Source organism: Pleurodeles waltl, chromosome 3_1 (genome assembly GCF_031143425.1).
Source record: "Pleurodeles waltl isolate 20211129_DDA chromosome 3_1, aPleWal1.hap1.20221129, whole genome shotgun sequence".
NCBI lineage: Eukaryota > Metazoa > Chordata > Amphibia > Caudata > Salamandridae > Pleurodeles > Pleurodeles waltl.
The window spans coordinates 1,467,731,934-1,467,746,240 of NC_090440.1; the positions used below are offsets into that span (position 1 = coordinate 1,467,731,934).

The 14,307-nt window shown below is 44.4% G+C and overlaps 1 protein-coding gene across 1 annotated transcript in view; it reads right to left on the minus strand.

Moving 5' to 3' along the window:
* The window catches only part of DARS1 (aspartyl-tRNA synthetase 1), a 473,122-nt gene that overhangs the window by 35,119 nt on the left and 423,696 nt on the right, over positions 1-14,307 (minus strand). Inside the window, exon 17 of the mRNA XM_069225076.1 lies at positions 86-157. Coding sequence (XP_069081177.1) covers positions 86-157 — 72 coding nt within the window. The remainder of the gene's footprint in view (positions 1-85; positions 158-14,307) is intronic.

The window sequence follows — 14,307 nt, forward strand, 5'->3', positions numbered from 1 at the left end:
AAAACATTCATGTGTTAGACACATTAGCAATTCTTTTGTTGCTTGCATAATTCTGTCATGACAAGATAAATATAAGAGAAATTACCTATTCCACCACCTGCATGAGGAGGTGCACCAAAGCGGAAGGAATCGATATAAGCCTTAATTTTCTCCAGATCTGAAGAGGAAAAATAACTGTGTTACTAAACCTGACACATGTAAGCTTCTGTCATTATTCGTTTGTATCCTGTCGTAACTTCACCACAGCATTTGTAAAAGAGATTGCACTGTTGAATAAGGCACGTTTTAATGCCTGGCTTTTCGGTGTACCTGTCTGCTGGAGATTTCTTTACTATTGTAAACAATTAACTGTGCGCTTCTATTGCAATATATAAGGGACATTTTTACATGTAAAAACTACAATCAATCACATATTTTGTCACATTCAATCTTTTATCTCCCATTCAAAATCAGAAGGCAACTGCTATTAATGTATTTTTTTTATTGCAGCTTGGATATTTTTTAACGTATTACGAACTGAGTGATGATTTGAGCGTGAGCCTGACTGTCATACGTCGCCTTATTGTTTTTGTCTTTAACACGTAAATTAATGCAAACAAAAGGAATGCACAAATGCTGCTTGCATATGTTAGTGTCAAAGCCAGGGGTGTGCGGGTGGGGGGTTGAGGGCGTGGTCCTGTAAACATCCAAAATTGTAATATCCAGTTATATGCTTTAGCAGTCAGAACCAACTGTCTGCTGTCTATTTATTTATTACATATGTAAAACTAATATTTCCAGTGTGAAGGGAAGGGAAACATTTAAAGTGTAAAGTCAAGGGAAAACACTCGAAGGCGATTACATTGAACCCTTAAGCCAAACAAGGCTTTGTGGACAAGGCTCAGTGAATGCCCTCTACTATTGACCAGTAGTCACTACAGCAGGAGGATTTTAAAAGATGTGGTGGTGTATTTCTCTGGAAAAGTGAGATATAAATGGTCTGACAGAGGTGTAAAAGTGGCACTCTGCTATTGTTAGAGCACCTCACCTCATTCAAGTGGGTCCCCCAGCGCGGGTCCCATTTATTCTGCTCATTTCCATTTCTTACCTTTTGTGGAATCTTTATCCTGAACGGTTATTTCAAAGTTCTTCAATCTTACCTGCATGCTTTTTAAAGTGTACAAATGGCTTCTAATCCCACGTATCCCGCCCTCGATACCTGCAAAATATTGAGGCCTAAGATAGTATGGAGATGTCTGTAATAGTGCCGAGATAATATTAGCGAAGCAGGCAAAATTCACCTGTATTGATTCGCTGTGGAGTGACACGGGGGTAAATCACGTCCAAAATTTGCTCTGGAGGCAAACGTGAAGCGGGCAGACTGTCTGAATTGTGTGTTGAATGCTCAAGTGTTTCATATTGTGTGTGTCTTGAAACCTGAGGAGTTTAAAAATGGAATACTGTAATTGTAAATGCAGGATTCACCGTCTCTTTTTTTACAGTGACAACTACATCTGGTTAACATCAGAGTAAAGATATGTTGTTTCACTACACCATTGTATCTTTTACGGATTTCATAGTTCATGCAGATATTGTGCATGAATCATGGCTCCGTGCATGACTGCGAATCAAAATGCGGACCAGGTAGAAACACACAAATCGTCCACCATCTGGGCAGTTCAAGTGTTTCTCACTCGCACACGATCTGCTGGGGATAACTGTGAGGAAATGCCTCCTTGGCATGGTTAACGCCTAACTTTTTGCCTTTGCTGATGCTAAGTTATGATTTGAAAGTGTGCTGGGACCCTGCTAACCAGGCCCCACCACCAGTGTTCTTTCCCTACACTGTCCCTTTGTCTCCACAATTGGCACAACCCTGGCACTCAGGTATGTCCCTTGTAACTGGTACCAAGGGCCATGATGTCAGGGAAGGTCTCTAAGGGCTGCCGCGTTTTTTATGCCACCCTAGGGACCCTCACTCAGCACATGCACACTGCTTCACAGCTTGTGTGTGCTGGTGGGGAGAAAATGACTAAGTGGACATGGCACTCCCCTCAGAGTGGCATGCCAACCTCACACTGCCTGTGGCAAAGGTAAGTCACCCCTCTAGCAGGCCTTACAGCACTAAGGCAGGGTGCACTATACCACAGGTGAGGGCATATGTGCGCATGAGCACTATGCCCCTACAGTGTCTAAGCAAAACCTTAGACATTGTAAGTGCAGGGTAGCCATAAGAGTATATGGTCTGGGAGTTTGTCAAACAGGAACTCCACAGTTCCATAATGGCTACAGTGAAAACTAGGAAGTTTGATATCAAACTTCTCAGCACAATAAATGCACACTGATGCCAGTGTGCAATCTATTGTAAAATACACCCAGAGGGCATCTTAGAGATGCCCCCTGAATACATACCCGACTTCTAGCATAGGTTGACCAGTTCCTGCCAGCCTGCCACACACCAGACATGTTGCTGGCCACATGGGGAGAGTGCCTTTGTCACTGTGTGGCCAGGAACAAAGCCTGTACTGGGTGGAGGTGCTTCTCACATCCCCCTGCAGGAACTGTAACACCTGGCGGTGAGCCTCAAAGGCTGACCCCTTTTGTTATAACGCCCCAGGGCATCCCAGCTAGTGGGGATGCCCGTCCCTCCGGCCACTACCCCCACTTTTGGTGGCAAGGCTGGAGGAGATAATGAGAAAAACATGTAGGAGTCACCCACCAGTCAGGACAGCCCCTAAGGTGTCCTGAGCTGAGGTGACCCCTGCCTTGAAAAATCCTCCATCTTGAGTTTGGAGGATTCCCCACATAGGATTAGGGATGTGCCCCCCTCCCCACAGGGAGGAGGCACAAAGAGGGGGTAGCCATCCTCAAGGACAGTAGCCATTGGCTACTGCCCTCCCAGACCTAAACACACCCCTAAATGCAGTATTTAAGGGCTCCCCAGGCCCCAGGAAAACAGAATCCTGCAACCTGAAGAAAGAAGAAGGACTGCAGACCTACAAGCCTGCAGAGAAGGAGGAAGACAACTGCTTGGGCCCCAGCCCTAACGGCCTATCTCCAACTTCAAAAACCTGCTTCAGCGACGCATCCGACAGGGATCAGCAACCTCTGAAGCCTCAGAGGACTGCCCTGGACTACAGGACCAAGAAAGTCCTGTGAACAGCGGCCCTGTTCAAAACCAGCTACTTCTTTGCAACAAAGAAGCAACTTCCAAGGACTTCACGTTTCCCGCCGGAAGCGTGAGACTCTACACTCTGCACACAACACCACGGCTCGACCTGCAGAAAACCAACACCTCAGGGAGGACTCCCGGGCGACTGCGAGCCCGTGAGTAACCAGAGACAACCCCCTTGAGCCCCCACAGCGACGCCTGCAGAGAGAATCCAGAGGCTCCCCCTGACCGTGACTGCCTGTAACAAGGGACCCGACGCCTGGAACCAACACCTGCACACGCAGTCCCCAGGACCTGAAGGAACCGAACTTCGATGCAGGAGTGAACCCCAGGCGACCCTCTGCCTAGCCCAGGTTGTGGCGGTCCCGAGAAGCCCCCCCCTGTGCCTGCATGCACCGCTAGAGTGACCCCCGGATCCCTCCATTGTTTCCTACCTGAAACCAGACGCCTGCTTTGCACACTGCACCCGGCCGCCCCTGTGCCGCTGAGGGTGTGTTTTGTGTGCCTACTTGTGTCCCCCCCAGTGCTCTACAAACCCCCCCTGGTTTGCCCCCCGAGGACGCAGGTACTTACCTGCTGGCAGACTGGAACCAGAGCACCCCTGTTCTCCATAGGCGCCTAAGTGTTTTGGGCACCTCTTTGACTCGTTGCCTTGAACCCCCCCCAATGGTGGGCTGCCTATGCCCCAGAACTGAGACTTGTAAATATTTTACTTACCTTCTAATCTAACCTTTACTTCCCTCCCCCAGGAACTGTTCAAATCAAATCAAATCATTAACATTTATAAAGCGCGCTACTCACCCGTGCGGGTCTCAAGGCGCAAGCGAAAGAGGGGGTTACCGCTGCTCGAAAAGCCAGGTTTTTAGGAGTCTCCGGAAAGCGGAGTGGTCCTGAGGCTGGTGGGGAGGGAGTTCCAGGTCTTGCCCGCCAGGAAGGAGAAAGATCTCCCACCCGCCGTGGAGCGGCGGATGCGAGGGACGGCAGCAAATGCAAGGCCAGAGGAACGGAGGAGGCGGGAGGGGACGTAGAAGCTGAGGCGTCGGTTGAGGTATTCCGGTCCCTTGTCGTGGAGGGCTTTGTGTCGAAAGGTGATCCTTTTGCTGACTGGGAGCCAATGCAGGTGTCTCAGGTGTGCGGAGATGTGGCTGTTGCGGGGTACGTCGAGGATGAGGCGGGCCGAGGCGTTTTGAATGCGTTGCATGCGATTTTGGAGTTTGGCGGTGGTCCCAGCGTAGAGGGTGTTGCCGTAGTCCAGGCGGCTTGTGACGAGGGTCACGGTTTTTCTAGTGTCGGCGGGGATCCAGCGGAAGATCTTGCGGAGCATGCGGAGGGTGAGGAAGCAGGCGGAGGACACGGCGTTGACTTGCTTGGTCATGGTGAGAAGAGGGTCCAAGATGAAGCCGAGGTTGCGGGCGTGGTCTGCGGGGGCCGGTGCGGTGCCGAGGGCCGTCAGGAGTCGTCCCAGGCAGACGGGGTGTTGCCGAGGATGAGGACTTCCGTTTTTTCAGAGTTCAGCTTTAGGCGGCTGAGCCTCATCCAATCTGCGACGTCCTTCATACCCTCTTGTAGGTTGGTCTTGGCGCTGGCGGGGTCCTTGGTGAGGGAGAGTATAAGTTGGGTGTCGTCGGCGTAGGAGGTGATGATGATGTCGTGCTTGCGTACGATGTTGGCGAGGGGGCTCATGTAGACATTGAAGAGTGTCGGGCTGAGCGATGAGCCTTGAGGTACGCCGCAGATGATCTCGGTGGGTTCTGAGCGAAACTGTTGATTTTTGCACTGTGTCCACTTCAAAAATAGCTTATTGCCATTTTTACAAAGACTGTACATGATATTGTTTTTAATCAAAGTTCCTAAAGTATCTAAGTGAAGTATCTTACATTTAAAGTGTTTCATGTAAATCTTGAACCTGTGGTTCTTAAAATAAACTAAGAAAATATATTTTTCAATATAAAAAACTATTGGCCTGGAGTAAGTCTTTGAGTGTGTGTTCCTCATGTATTGCCTTTGTGTGTACAACAAATGCTTAACACTACCCTCTGATAAGCCTACTGCTCGACCACACTACCACAAAATAGAGCATTAGAATTATCTACTTTTGCCACTATCTTACCTCTAAGGGGAACCCTAGGACTCTGTGCACACTATTTCTTACTTTGAAACAGTATATACAGAGCCAAGATCCTACAATAACCACATGAACAGCCTGAATCAGTAAGGCCTCCATTCAGGGGACATTTTTCTTAACTGGTAAGCAGAAACAAATTCTGTTGGATTTGCTTCCGCGTACCATGGAATAAACAAAAAGTTTTTGCCCATCGCTGGTCTGCAAGTCAATGTGTTGAGTCAGCAGAATAACAAAATAGGATCAAAAAGAAGCAATTAACACAAGGAACTCATGTAATTATCTTCACCTGTTTTTCTGTACAACTATTCAAATGCAGAGCAAGGAAGGAAGAATGTTGCGGCTATCTGATGGGGAGATTCAACTAAACACACTGGGGTTAGAAATATTCACTATCACAGAGGTCTCACAACCGTTTCTGTAATTAGAGCTACTTATGTTCAATGAAAATCATCCTGAAGCACTAATATTATTAGTGTTGTAATACAGAAAACATAAGACAAGATAACATTAATGGTCACTGTATGCAAGATTACCAGGAATGGTCACTTCAGTGCATCAGGCATGGTTGCCAACCGTAATGTGAAAAAAAGATTTGTCAATGTAAAATACCTGTGAGAATAATTCACACACGCCATAGCTGCAATGTCCCTGGCACTATGTTAATAATATTGGTAATAAATCGCCCCAGTGCTACATGGGGTTATCACTCAAATATCAGCCTTAAATATGTTTTGAGGTTCAACAATTTTTCTCCAATCATCAGTGTTGGACATGGCCCTTTTTACAGGGTCATCCCCAAACTTTTTGCTTCCCTACTACTATTTTTTCTGACCTGTTTGTGTTGGGTTTAGGAATCCGGGCTCTTCACCAATGCTAAACATTGCTAAAGCGCATACGCTGTCTGTCTAAAGTGTAATGGTGATTGGTTTATCCATGAGTGGCATATCTGATTTACTACTAAGTCCCTAGTAAGGTGCACTATGTTTGCCCAGGGACTGTAAATCAAATGCTACTAGTGGGCCTGCAGCATTGGTTGTGCCACCCACATAAGTAGCCTTTTAAACATGTCTCAGACCTGCAACCGCAGTTCCTGTGTGTGCAGTCTGGCACTGCCAACTCAACCTGGCAAGTGTACCCACTTGCCAGGCCCAAACCTTCCCTTTTTGTACATGTAAGTCACCCTTTAAGGTAGGCCCTAGGTAGCCCAATGGGAAGGGGACAGTTTAAAAGGTAGGACTGGTGTGTTTTACATGTACTAATAGTGAAATACTGCCAAATTCGTTTTTCACTATTGCAAGGGCTATCCCTCCCATAGGTTAACATTAGGACCTCCTTTAAATATCTCCATTGGGAGCAGATAAAGATATGGAGCTTGGGGTCTCTGAACTCACAATTTGAAAACACATCTTATGGTAGAGTTTTTTTTTTTAATTGTCTGTTTGAAAATGTCACTTTTAGAAAGTAGGTATTTTCTTTCTTAACAATTCTGTGCCTCTGCCTGCTTGTGGAATCCACGTCTGGGTCAGACTGACAGTTGGGCTTTTTGTGAATTCTAGACAGTGACATAGCCTGCATATCCTGATGAGTCTCCTGGGGGGAAGGAGCTGACTGCTGCAACTGACAGGGCAGTGCCTGTTCTCATACAATGCAGTCTCTGGCCCCCTGCAGTGTTTCTGGGGCCAGGCCTGGGCAAGGCAGGATCTTGTGAACAACAGGGACTTTCCTTTGAAGTTTGCCTACTTCAAAGGCCAGAACTGGAATAAGTAGTGGGCCCCAGAGTTTTAGAACGCTTCTGGATCACGAGGAACCTCTGCCAAGGAGAAGTGCTGAAGAGCTGGAGGAGGAGTACTGCCCATTTGATGTGTGCTTTGCTGGGTTGGCCTGCAGTTGCTGCCTCTGCCTTAAAGGGGGCAACGACTGGACTTTGCTGTGTATCCTGTTTGTGAAGTTTCTCAAAGGGCTTGGAATGGGGCTTGCCTCCTGCTGAAAGTCTCACTGATATCAAAGACTTTAGTTTCATCTGCCTACAGCACTTGTAACTGTATGTTTTTGTTGTAACAGAAGAAAAAACACATTGAGGCCATCAACAATGCCGCTGCTTGCACCGTGACCTGATGATGCCACACATAGCCGTGCCCCATGTTGCACCATAATCCTGGTCTCACCGAATGCGCCACTTGACACCGTCACCGAGCTGCTGCTTGCACAAAAACCTGTGGGCCCGCACTCCGCTTCGCCTTGCTCAAGCCGTAGCCTTGCCATCCTTGAGGATACTAGAATACACTGCCACCGGAGATGCTGCCTGCACTGTGGCCCAATGACACCGTTGGTGAGGTACAGAAAGCACCGTCCCACCTTGCACTGCAGCCCTGGTCCACAGATGCCAGCACAATCGACTTCAGCATCGTCAACAGAGACCCCTGTCTGCACCGCTAACGTGGGCGCCGCACAGAGCCCGTCCTGTGCCACCTACCGACGACAGTGCTTCAGCAACGACGACACCAATGCCTGCACAGTGACCTGGAGACACCGCATGTCGCATTGCCCTGCTTCACACCGCAGTCCTGGTCTCACAGACACCGCAGGACCACATCACTGAGCTGCTGCCTGCACCGTGACCTGTGGGCACCACATGTCGCATCGTCCCGCTTTGCACCGCTGCCCCCACGCCTGTAACACCACACCACGGATCACACTGCGAGAATCACGATGCCCTACACTTCCAAGGAACTGTTAGCAGGTCTTCCCGACATCATAGCAGGCCTGTGACTTCGCAGCCAGCCTGAACTGTTGGATTTGTTGTTCACGACGCTGGATTAGCCCCAGACCGAGCTATCGACTTCAAGGAACTGTATTTTCAAGTTAAATCTTGCCAAATGTATATCTTTATTATTGTATGTTGGATTTTTCTAGTTTTGGTCTTGTTGTACACAAATAGATATTGGCAATTTAAAAACACTTTAGTGGTGTCCTTTTTTAGTGTTGTCACTGTATTACTGTGTGTTATGTGCAAATGCTTTACACATTGCTTCTGAGATAAGCCTGGCTGCTTGTGCCACGCTACTAAGGGGGTCAAGCAAGGGTTATCTGAGCTGGGTATCTCCCTTACCCTGACTAGACTGAGGGTCCCTACTTGGACACGGCGAAAACTGACTGTCAACTACAGACCCCATTTCTAATAATCAGCTTATGGGTCCTGAAAAGACACACATTTTTGTTCCAAAAATGCATATTTTAATTTTGGTATGCATATAATAATTCAATAAAGAAAACACTTCTAATTTAATAGGCTGGGCTGCACATAGGAGAGCTATTTACAGGTAGCTGGAAATTATTTAGAGCTTAGCATACAGGACACACTGGCACAAACATGATGGATATCGCACCAGCATACAAGTGCCATAGGCCATGATGCACCCATAAAACAACAGAGAGAATATTTGCTACATTTGTGAAGCAGTATCCTGTTAGCCAACCTTCAGGGAAGGCCACTGGTTTTCACAAAGCAGTTTTTAGAACAGTGTTGTGTTTGGGCCTGAATAACACTTGCTCCTGTCATACATTAATCATAAAACAGCACAAATTATTTTAATAAAATAAAGAAGGACAATGCACCTCAGAAAAAGTCAAACAAATGCAATGAAAATTGTAAAAAATAAAAAAAAAACAGTGGGGACAGTGGCAAAAATCTAAGCATCAGTTGTATTGTTGGTTGTATGTCATTACAACAAATGCCTTTAATATGAAGGGCTCTACAACGAAATGGAAGTGTAGATAAGTTAAGTGAATCAATCCAGATTATATATATATTCACTGAAAAAACAAAGGTTGCAGGGAAGTTTTAGTAAGGTTCAGATTTTACACGTACCAAACTGCAGAAATTCAGCAGTTATTTCAAGTAATTATAACTTGCGCCCTCACCACGCACAGTTTTCTCATCAATATTTTTACTGCAAATGTTGCAGTGATGATGTGAAAGACTGTATTGTACTATAATAGTATTTATATAGCGCTTACTACCGCTGACGAGGTGACGAAGCACTTTCCGGCGTGTAGCACGCTACTCCAGAACCCAAAAGGAATTAGTGGTGGATTAGTATAGGTAGATATGAGTACAGTTTTACTATTATTATGAGTTAATTTGAGCCGCAGATATGTGAGTTTGTTAGTTGGATTGACTGGAGTAATGGAGAGGTGAAGGAGGGAAGAATCCAGAAGTGTTAATTGGGAGTTTATGGTAATAGGATTTAGGCTTGGGATGAGTAAAGGGGGGATGGAGGAGGGAGTAGTCTGTGGAAAGGATTAGGAAGATCATAGTAGCAGGAGGGGTTTCGGATGAGTTAAAGGTGAGATAAATGAGGGAGAATTTAGTAGGGTTGTTTGGGAGAGCATGGTAGTAAAGTGAGGTTTGGGTGAGTTAGATGTGGAAGGGGAGGGAAGAGCTTAGGGAGTATTATTTAGGAGATGAACGTAGTAGAATGGATTTGGGATGAGAGAGTGGGAATGGAGGATAGATTGATAGAGACATGACACACAGTGATGGTCAGACAAAGTGTGATATAAAATTAGATTAGTGATTCATAAGTATCTCATATAACAACTTATCTAGGAGCTATGCAAAGACCTATGAACATGTTTAGCATAGAATCACATATACACACACACACATATGTACATACATAAACATATTTAAACCATGAGCAATTATACACTAAACAGGTTTGTATGTGTAGTTTATTGTTATGACACAGTAGCGATACATATTTTCTAAAGAACTATATATAACTAGAATATACACATAATCAGATAAAAAATATTGATCAACATAGGCATATGCAGTCCATAGCTGTTTGAATATGGTGGTTATGAAGGAAAGAGCTAACTCTTGAGTAGTTTTCTGAAGACAAGATAGTTATCTGTGGCTCTTATAGTTGGGGGTAATGAATTCCATAGTTTGGCTGCTTGAACGGAGAAGGATCTACCACCGATAGTCTTTTTCTTGTATGGTTATGTTCTAAGGCGGGGTGCCAATCTTGAGCGGAGGTGTCTATGTTGAATGTATTTGGTTATTTTGTTTCTGATAAAAAGCGGTCCTGTTCCATGTATAACTTTGTGGGTGATACAAAGCAGCTTGAAGGTGCATCTTCTGGCAACAGGTAACCAGTGTAGTGCTCTAAAGGCAGGGGAGATGTTGGCTTGTGGCTTTACATGTCATAGTATCCTGGTTGCGGAATTCTGAATATGTTGTAGTTTTTTCATAATAGATAGAGATGATCCGTGGTAGAGGCCATTGGCATAATCCAGTTTGGATAGTACAAGCGAGATAGTAGCTTGCACCTTGTGTGGAAATCCGAGGTGGGGGAAGATGCGTCATAGAGTCTTCAAGGTGATGAAGCTTGTTTGTGCTAATTTGTTCACAAGGGCATTCATTGTTAACTTGGAGTCCATGGTGATTCCAAGGTTTTTAAGTTCCTTGGATAATTGAGGAGGTGGTCCGAGATCGTCAGGTACGGCGCACAGTGGGTCATAATTTTTCCAGTCACCACATATGAGTATTTCTGTTTTAGGGGCATTTAGATTGAGATGGCTCCAAGTCATCCACTGATCAACGGCTCTGAGGCAACTGAAGATTAATGAGTTTTCAATGTTTTAGGGGCATTCTAACTTAAGCAGTATTTGTGTGTCATCTGCATAGTTGTAGCATGTGAGATGAAAATCATTGCTCAGTTCTGGTAATGATATCATGTAGATGGGTAGAGAAGAGGTCATCAATGATATAATATGTGGAATAATCAGCTGTGCATGGCGAAGGCCCGAACTATAGTTACCTTAAGGCAGACAGTTTCTGCGGCCAACCCCCCTAACCACCCAAACACCATGATGTGCACAGGTCTTTGGCCGTGCACGGAAGACGTGGGTCGTGGGCCCACTGTGTGTGAAAATAGATGTGAGAGGCTGTATCTGGGGTGAAAGAGGCTGTCAGAGTGTCTGTCTGGGTGTGAGAGAGAGTACATCAGTGTTTTAGTGGGTGCGTCAGTATGTGCACAGGTCTGTGAGTGGGTGCATAAGGGTGTCGGTTGGTTTGTGAGTGGGTGTGTGACAGTGATTGGGTGTGTAAGTGGGCAACTGGCTGATGAGGATCTGTGAGTGAGTGCTTAAGTGTCTGAGTGGGCGTGTGAGTGTGAGAAATTGATTGAAGGAGATACAGAGAGAGAGAAAGTTAGAAGGAGAGAGAGAAAGATAGGAGAGAGAAAAAGTTAGGAGAGAGAGAGCTTTTAGGCTTTGATTTCTGATACACCTAGAATGAGATACTTGTGTAAAATTTTAAATAAAAAATGGATCTGGCATTTGTACAAAATATAATAATTTGTACTTTAAAAATAAATAAAAGGGAAACGAGTCCAGCTGGACTCGAAGCCTCAATGCTCAGTGTGAAGGTGTGCGAGTTCACACTGAGCTATTGCTTTTTTAAAAAATCTTTATGGGCTATCAAGGGCTCCCCCACAACACGATCCCTACATATGTATTTATATATATGCTATCTGGCACCACAGGGGAAGTTGTAAGGCTTTCCTTGCGCTGCCATTTTGTTACATGCGGTGCCATTATTCCCCCGTTTTTTGTTTTGATCTTTAAATATGGCCCCCACGTTTTATGCTCGTTTACTATGAGCGTTCGACGATCGAGCGTCTGATTTAGACCGACTTTGACTTTCAGCTCATGTTGCATTGTTTACGAGCCGTTACTAGGGGAATCATCGTAGCCGGCTAGCCGAGTGGAGACGTTGCGCTTTCCTCTTCCGGAGAGGAGGAAATACACAGCATTGTTAAGTGGAGTGCCAACTTTCTTCTGATGGCTTCGAGTGACTTATTCATATGAATTTGACATAGTGAGCCTGCTGGAGCCTGAAGCGGAGTAGCGTTTAGTGGGTGAGCCTGTTCCATGATTTTTGATTATATATATTTTGTACTGCAGGAATGATGAAAGCCAGTGGTTTTTCCCTGCTTTTTTGAATGATATTGGGCTTTTAGTGGACCGCACTTAATTGGCATTCTAAACTTGACTCCCAGTGTATAATTGGAGTCAGATTACGGCAGAGGCGTCACCGTTTTAATGTTAACGGTGGGACATGTACTTTTGACTCCTCTAAATATATATTTGCATATTATTATTATATATAAATAGGGAGAAAAAAAATCTCTTTTTCCCCCCTTTTTTTGAGCATTCTGATTACAATTTTTTTCTTTTGAGAGTGTTTTTATTCTCAGTCCTATGTTATGAGTGATACTCGCCAGAAGCGTTTGGAAGCTGGGAAAGATTTATTTGATGAAAGTGCTGATATTACTGAGAGTGGCTTGATGGTCTCAACTACTGGGAGCCTTTGGCCAAGACAATCAAACAACAATTGACTTCCTATGAAAAATTAATGAAAAAGGAAATAAGTAAAAGTTGGGAAGTAATTTCTCTGGAGAATTATCTTGAAGTAGGCAGGGTTCCAAGGGGCCTGAGGATATTGATTACTCCTACTTATCAAAATCCTAATCCTAAATTGTTAGAGGAATGGTCGAAATTAATGGCAGAGACCTGTAAATCTATGTTGAAGCTACTGGTCAAATATGCTTCCATGGATTTAGAACAAGTTATTGATGAATTGATTAAAATGAGGGAAATTCTGGATAAACATCCAGAACAAGAACTTATAAAGGACTTTTTATCTTTGATGGATAAGAAGCTGGAAAAATATGAAGATGAGATTAAACAGAGGAAGAAAAGAAAGTTTTTGCGAGATAAGCAAGATTATGCCCAAGGGAGAATTTTGAACTTTGGACGGAGATATGACAAGGCTATTAAACAATACAAACAATTTGGCTCTTTGAGGAAACAGGAACTGGCTACATCGGAATCCAGTTCTGATAACTATTCTTCAGACTAAGATGAGACTCAGGTGTTACCTGGCAAAGACCATGTTCCCTTTACTTCACTGGAAGAATATCATTTTTCACAACGAAATCAGACTGGTCGGGCCAACTACTAAGACGAAGAGAAGAAAACAGCGCGAGAGAAGGAGGACACGTAGGGGGAAATGGAAGTGCCAAAGGCATGACAACATGTGGCAGATTTATGAGGCAAATAAAGAAGAAATGACAGGGGAAGTTTCCCCAACTGTTATTAATTTATCGCAGCATCAATTAACTCCAGCTGAGAGTTCTCTTTTGGAATTGGGTTTATCTTTTTGCCCCACTGTTGATTTAGATTTTTGTCAGACTAGGATTGACTTATTTTTGTCTGTACATAAATTGAAACTTAGGAAACTGTTTTTACAGCAAGAGAATAAGAAAAGTCTTACAGATTCAAATATGATTTCATCTACCACTATTGCTGTTACCCCAGAATTAACATTAAGTGATGTGGATGGCCTTATGGCTTTAGCAAGTTTAGCAGAAATGGATATCTCTGGTATGAGTGAACTTGAATTTCTTGAGTCCAAGCATGTACAATTGGGTTGACCTGAGTTTACACATTTTAAGCCGAAATCCAGGTTCAATCAGTCTACTGCTCATGATTCGATTGATACTTTTCATGAAGTTGTCATTCGAGATTTATTTCAAATGTGGCATACTATTAAGAGGAGGAATAGTGAGCTAAATCTTAATCATGAGCAAAGAACGGCTTTGAAAAGTTTAATTGATGATCATAATGTTGTAATTAAACCTTCAGATAAAGGGGGTCGTGTTGTTCTTTGGGATGTGAATAAGTATTGTAGTGCATCAGAGAGACAACTCAATAATAGAAGGGATTATGAAATTACAACTATGCTTAATTATAATCAATCAACTGACCAATATCATAGTAAATTGCTCGATTGGAGAGACAGAGGATTGCTTAATACGGATGAATATCTGTTTCTTTTGGTTAAAAAACCAACCGCACCATCTTTTTACTTGTTACCAAAAATTCATAAGGATTCTTATCATCCTCCTGGGCGACCCATAATTTCTGCGAATGGCAGTCTGTTGGAACGTACATCCAT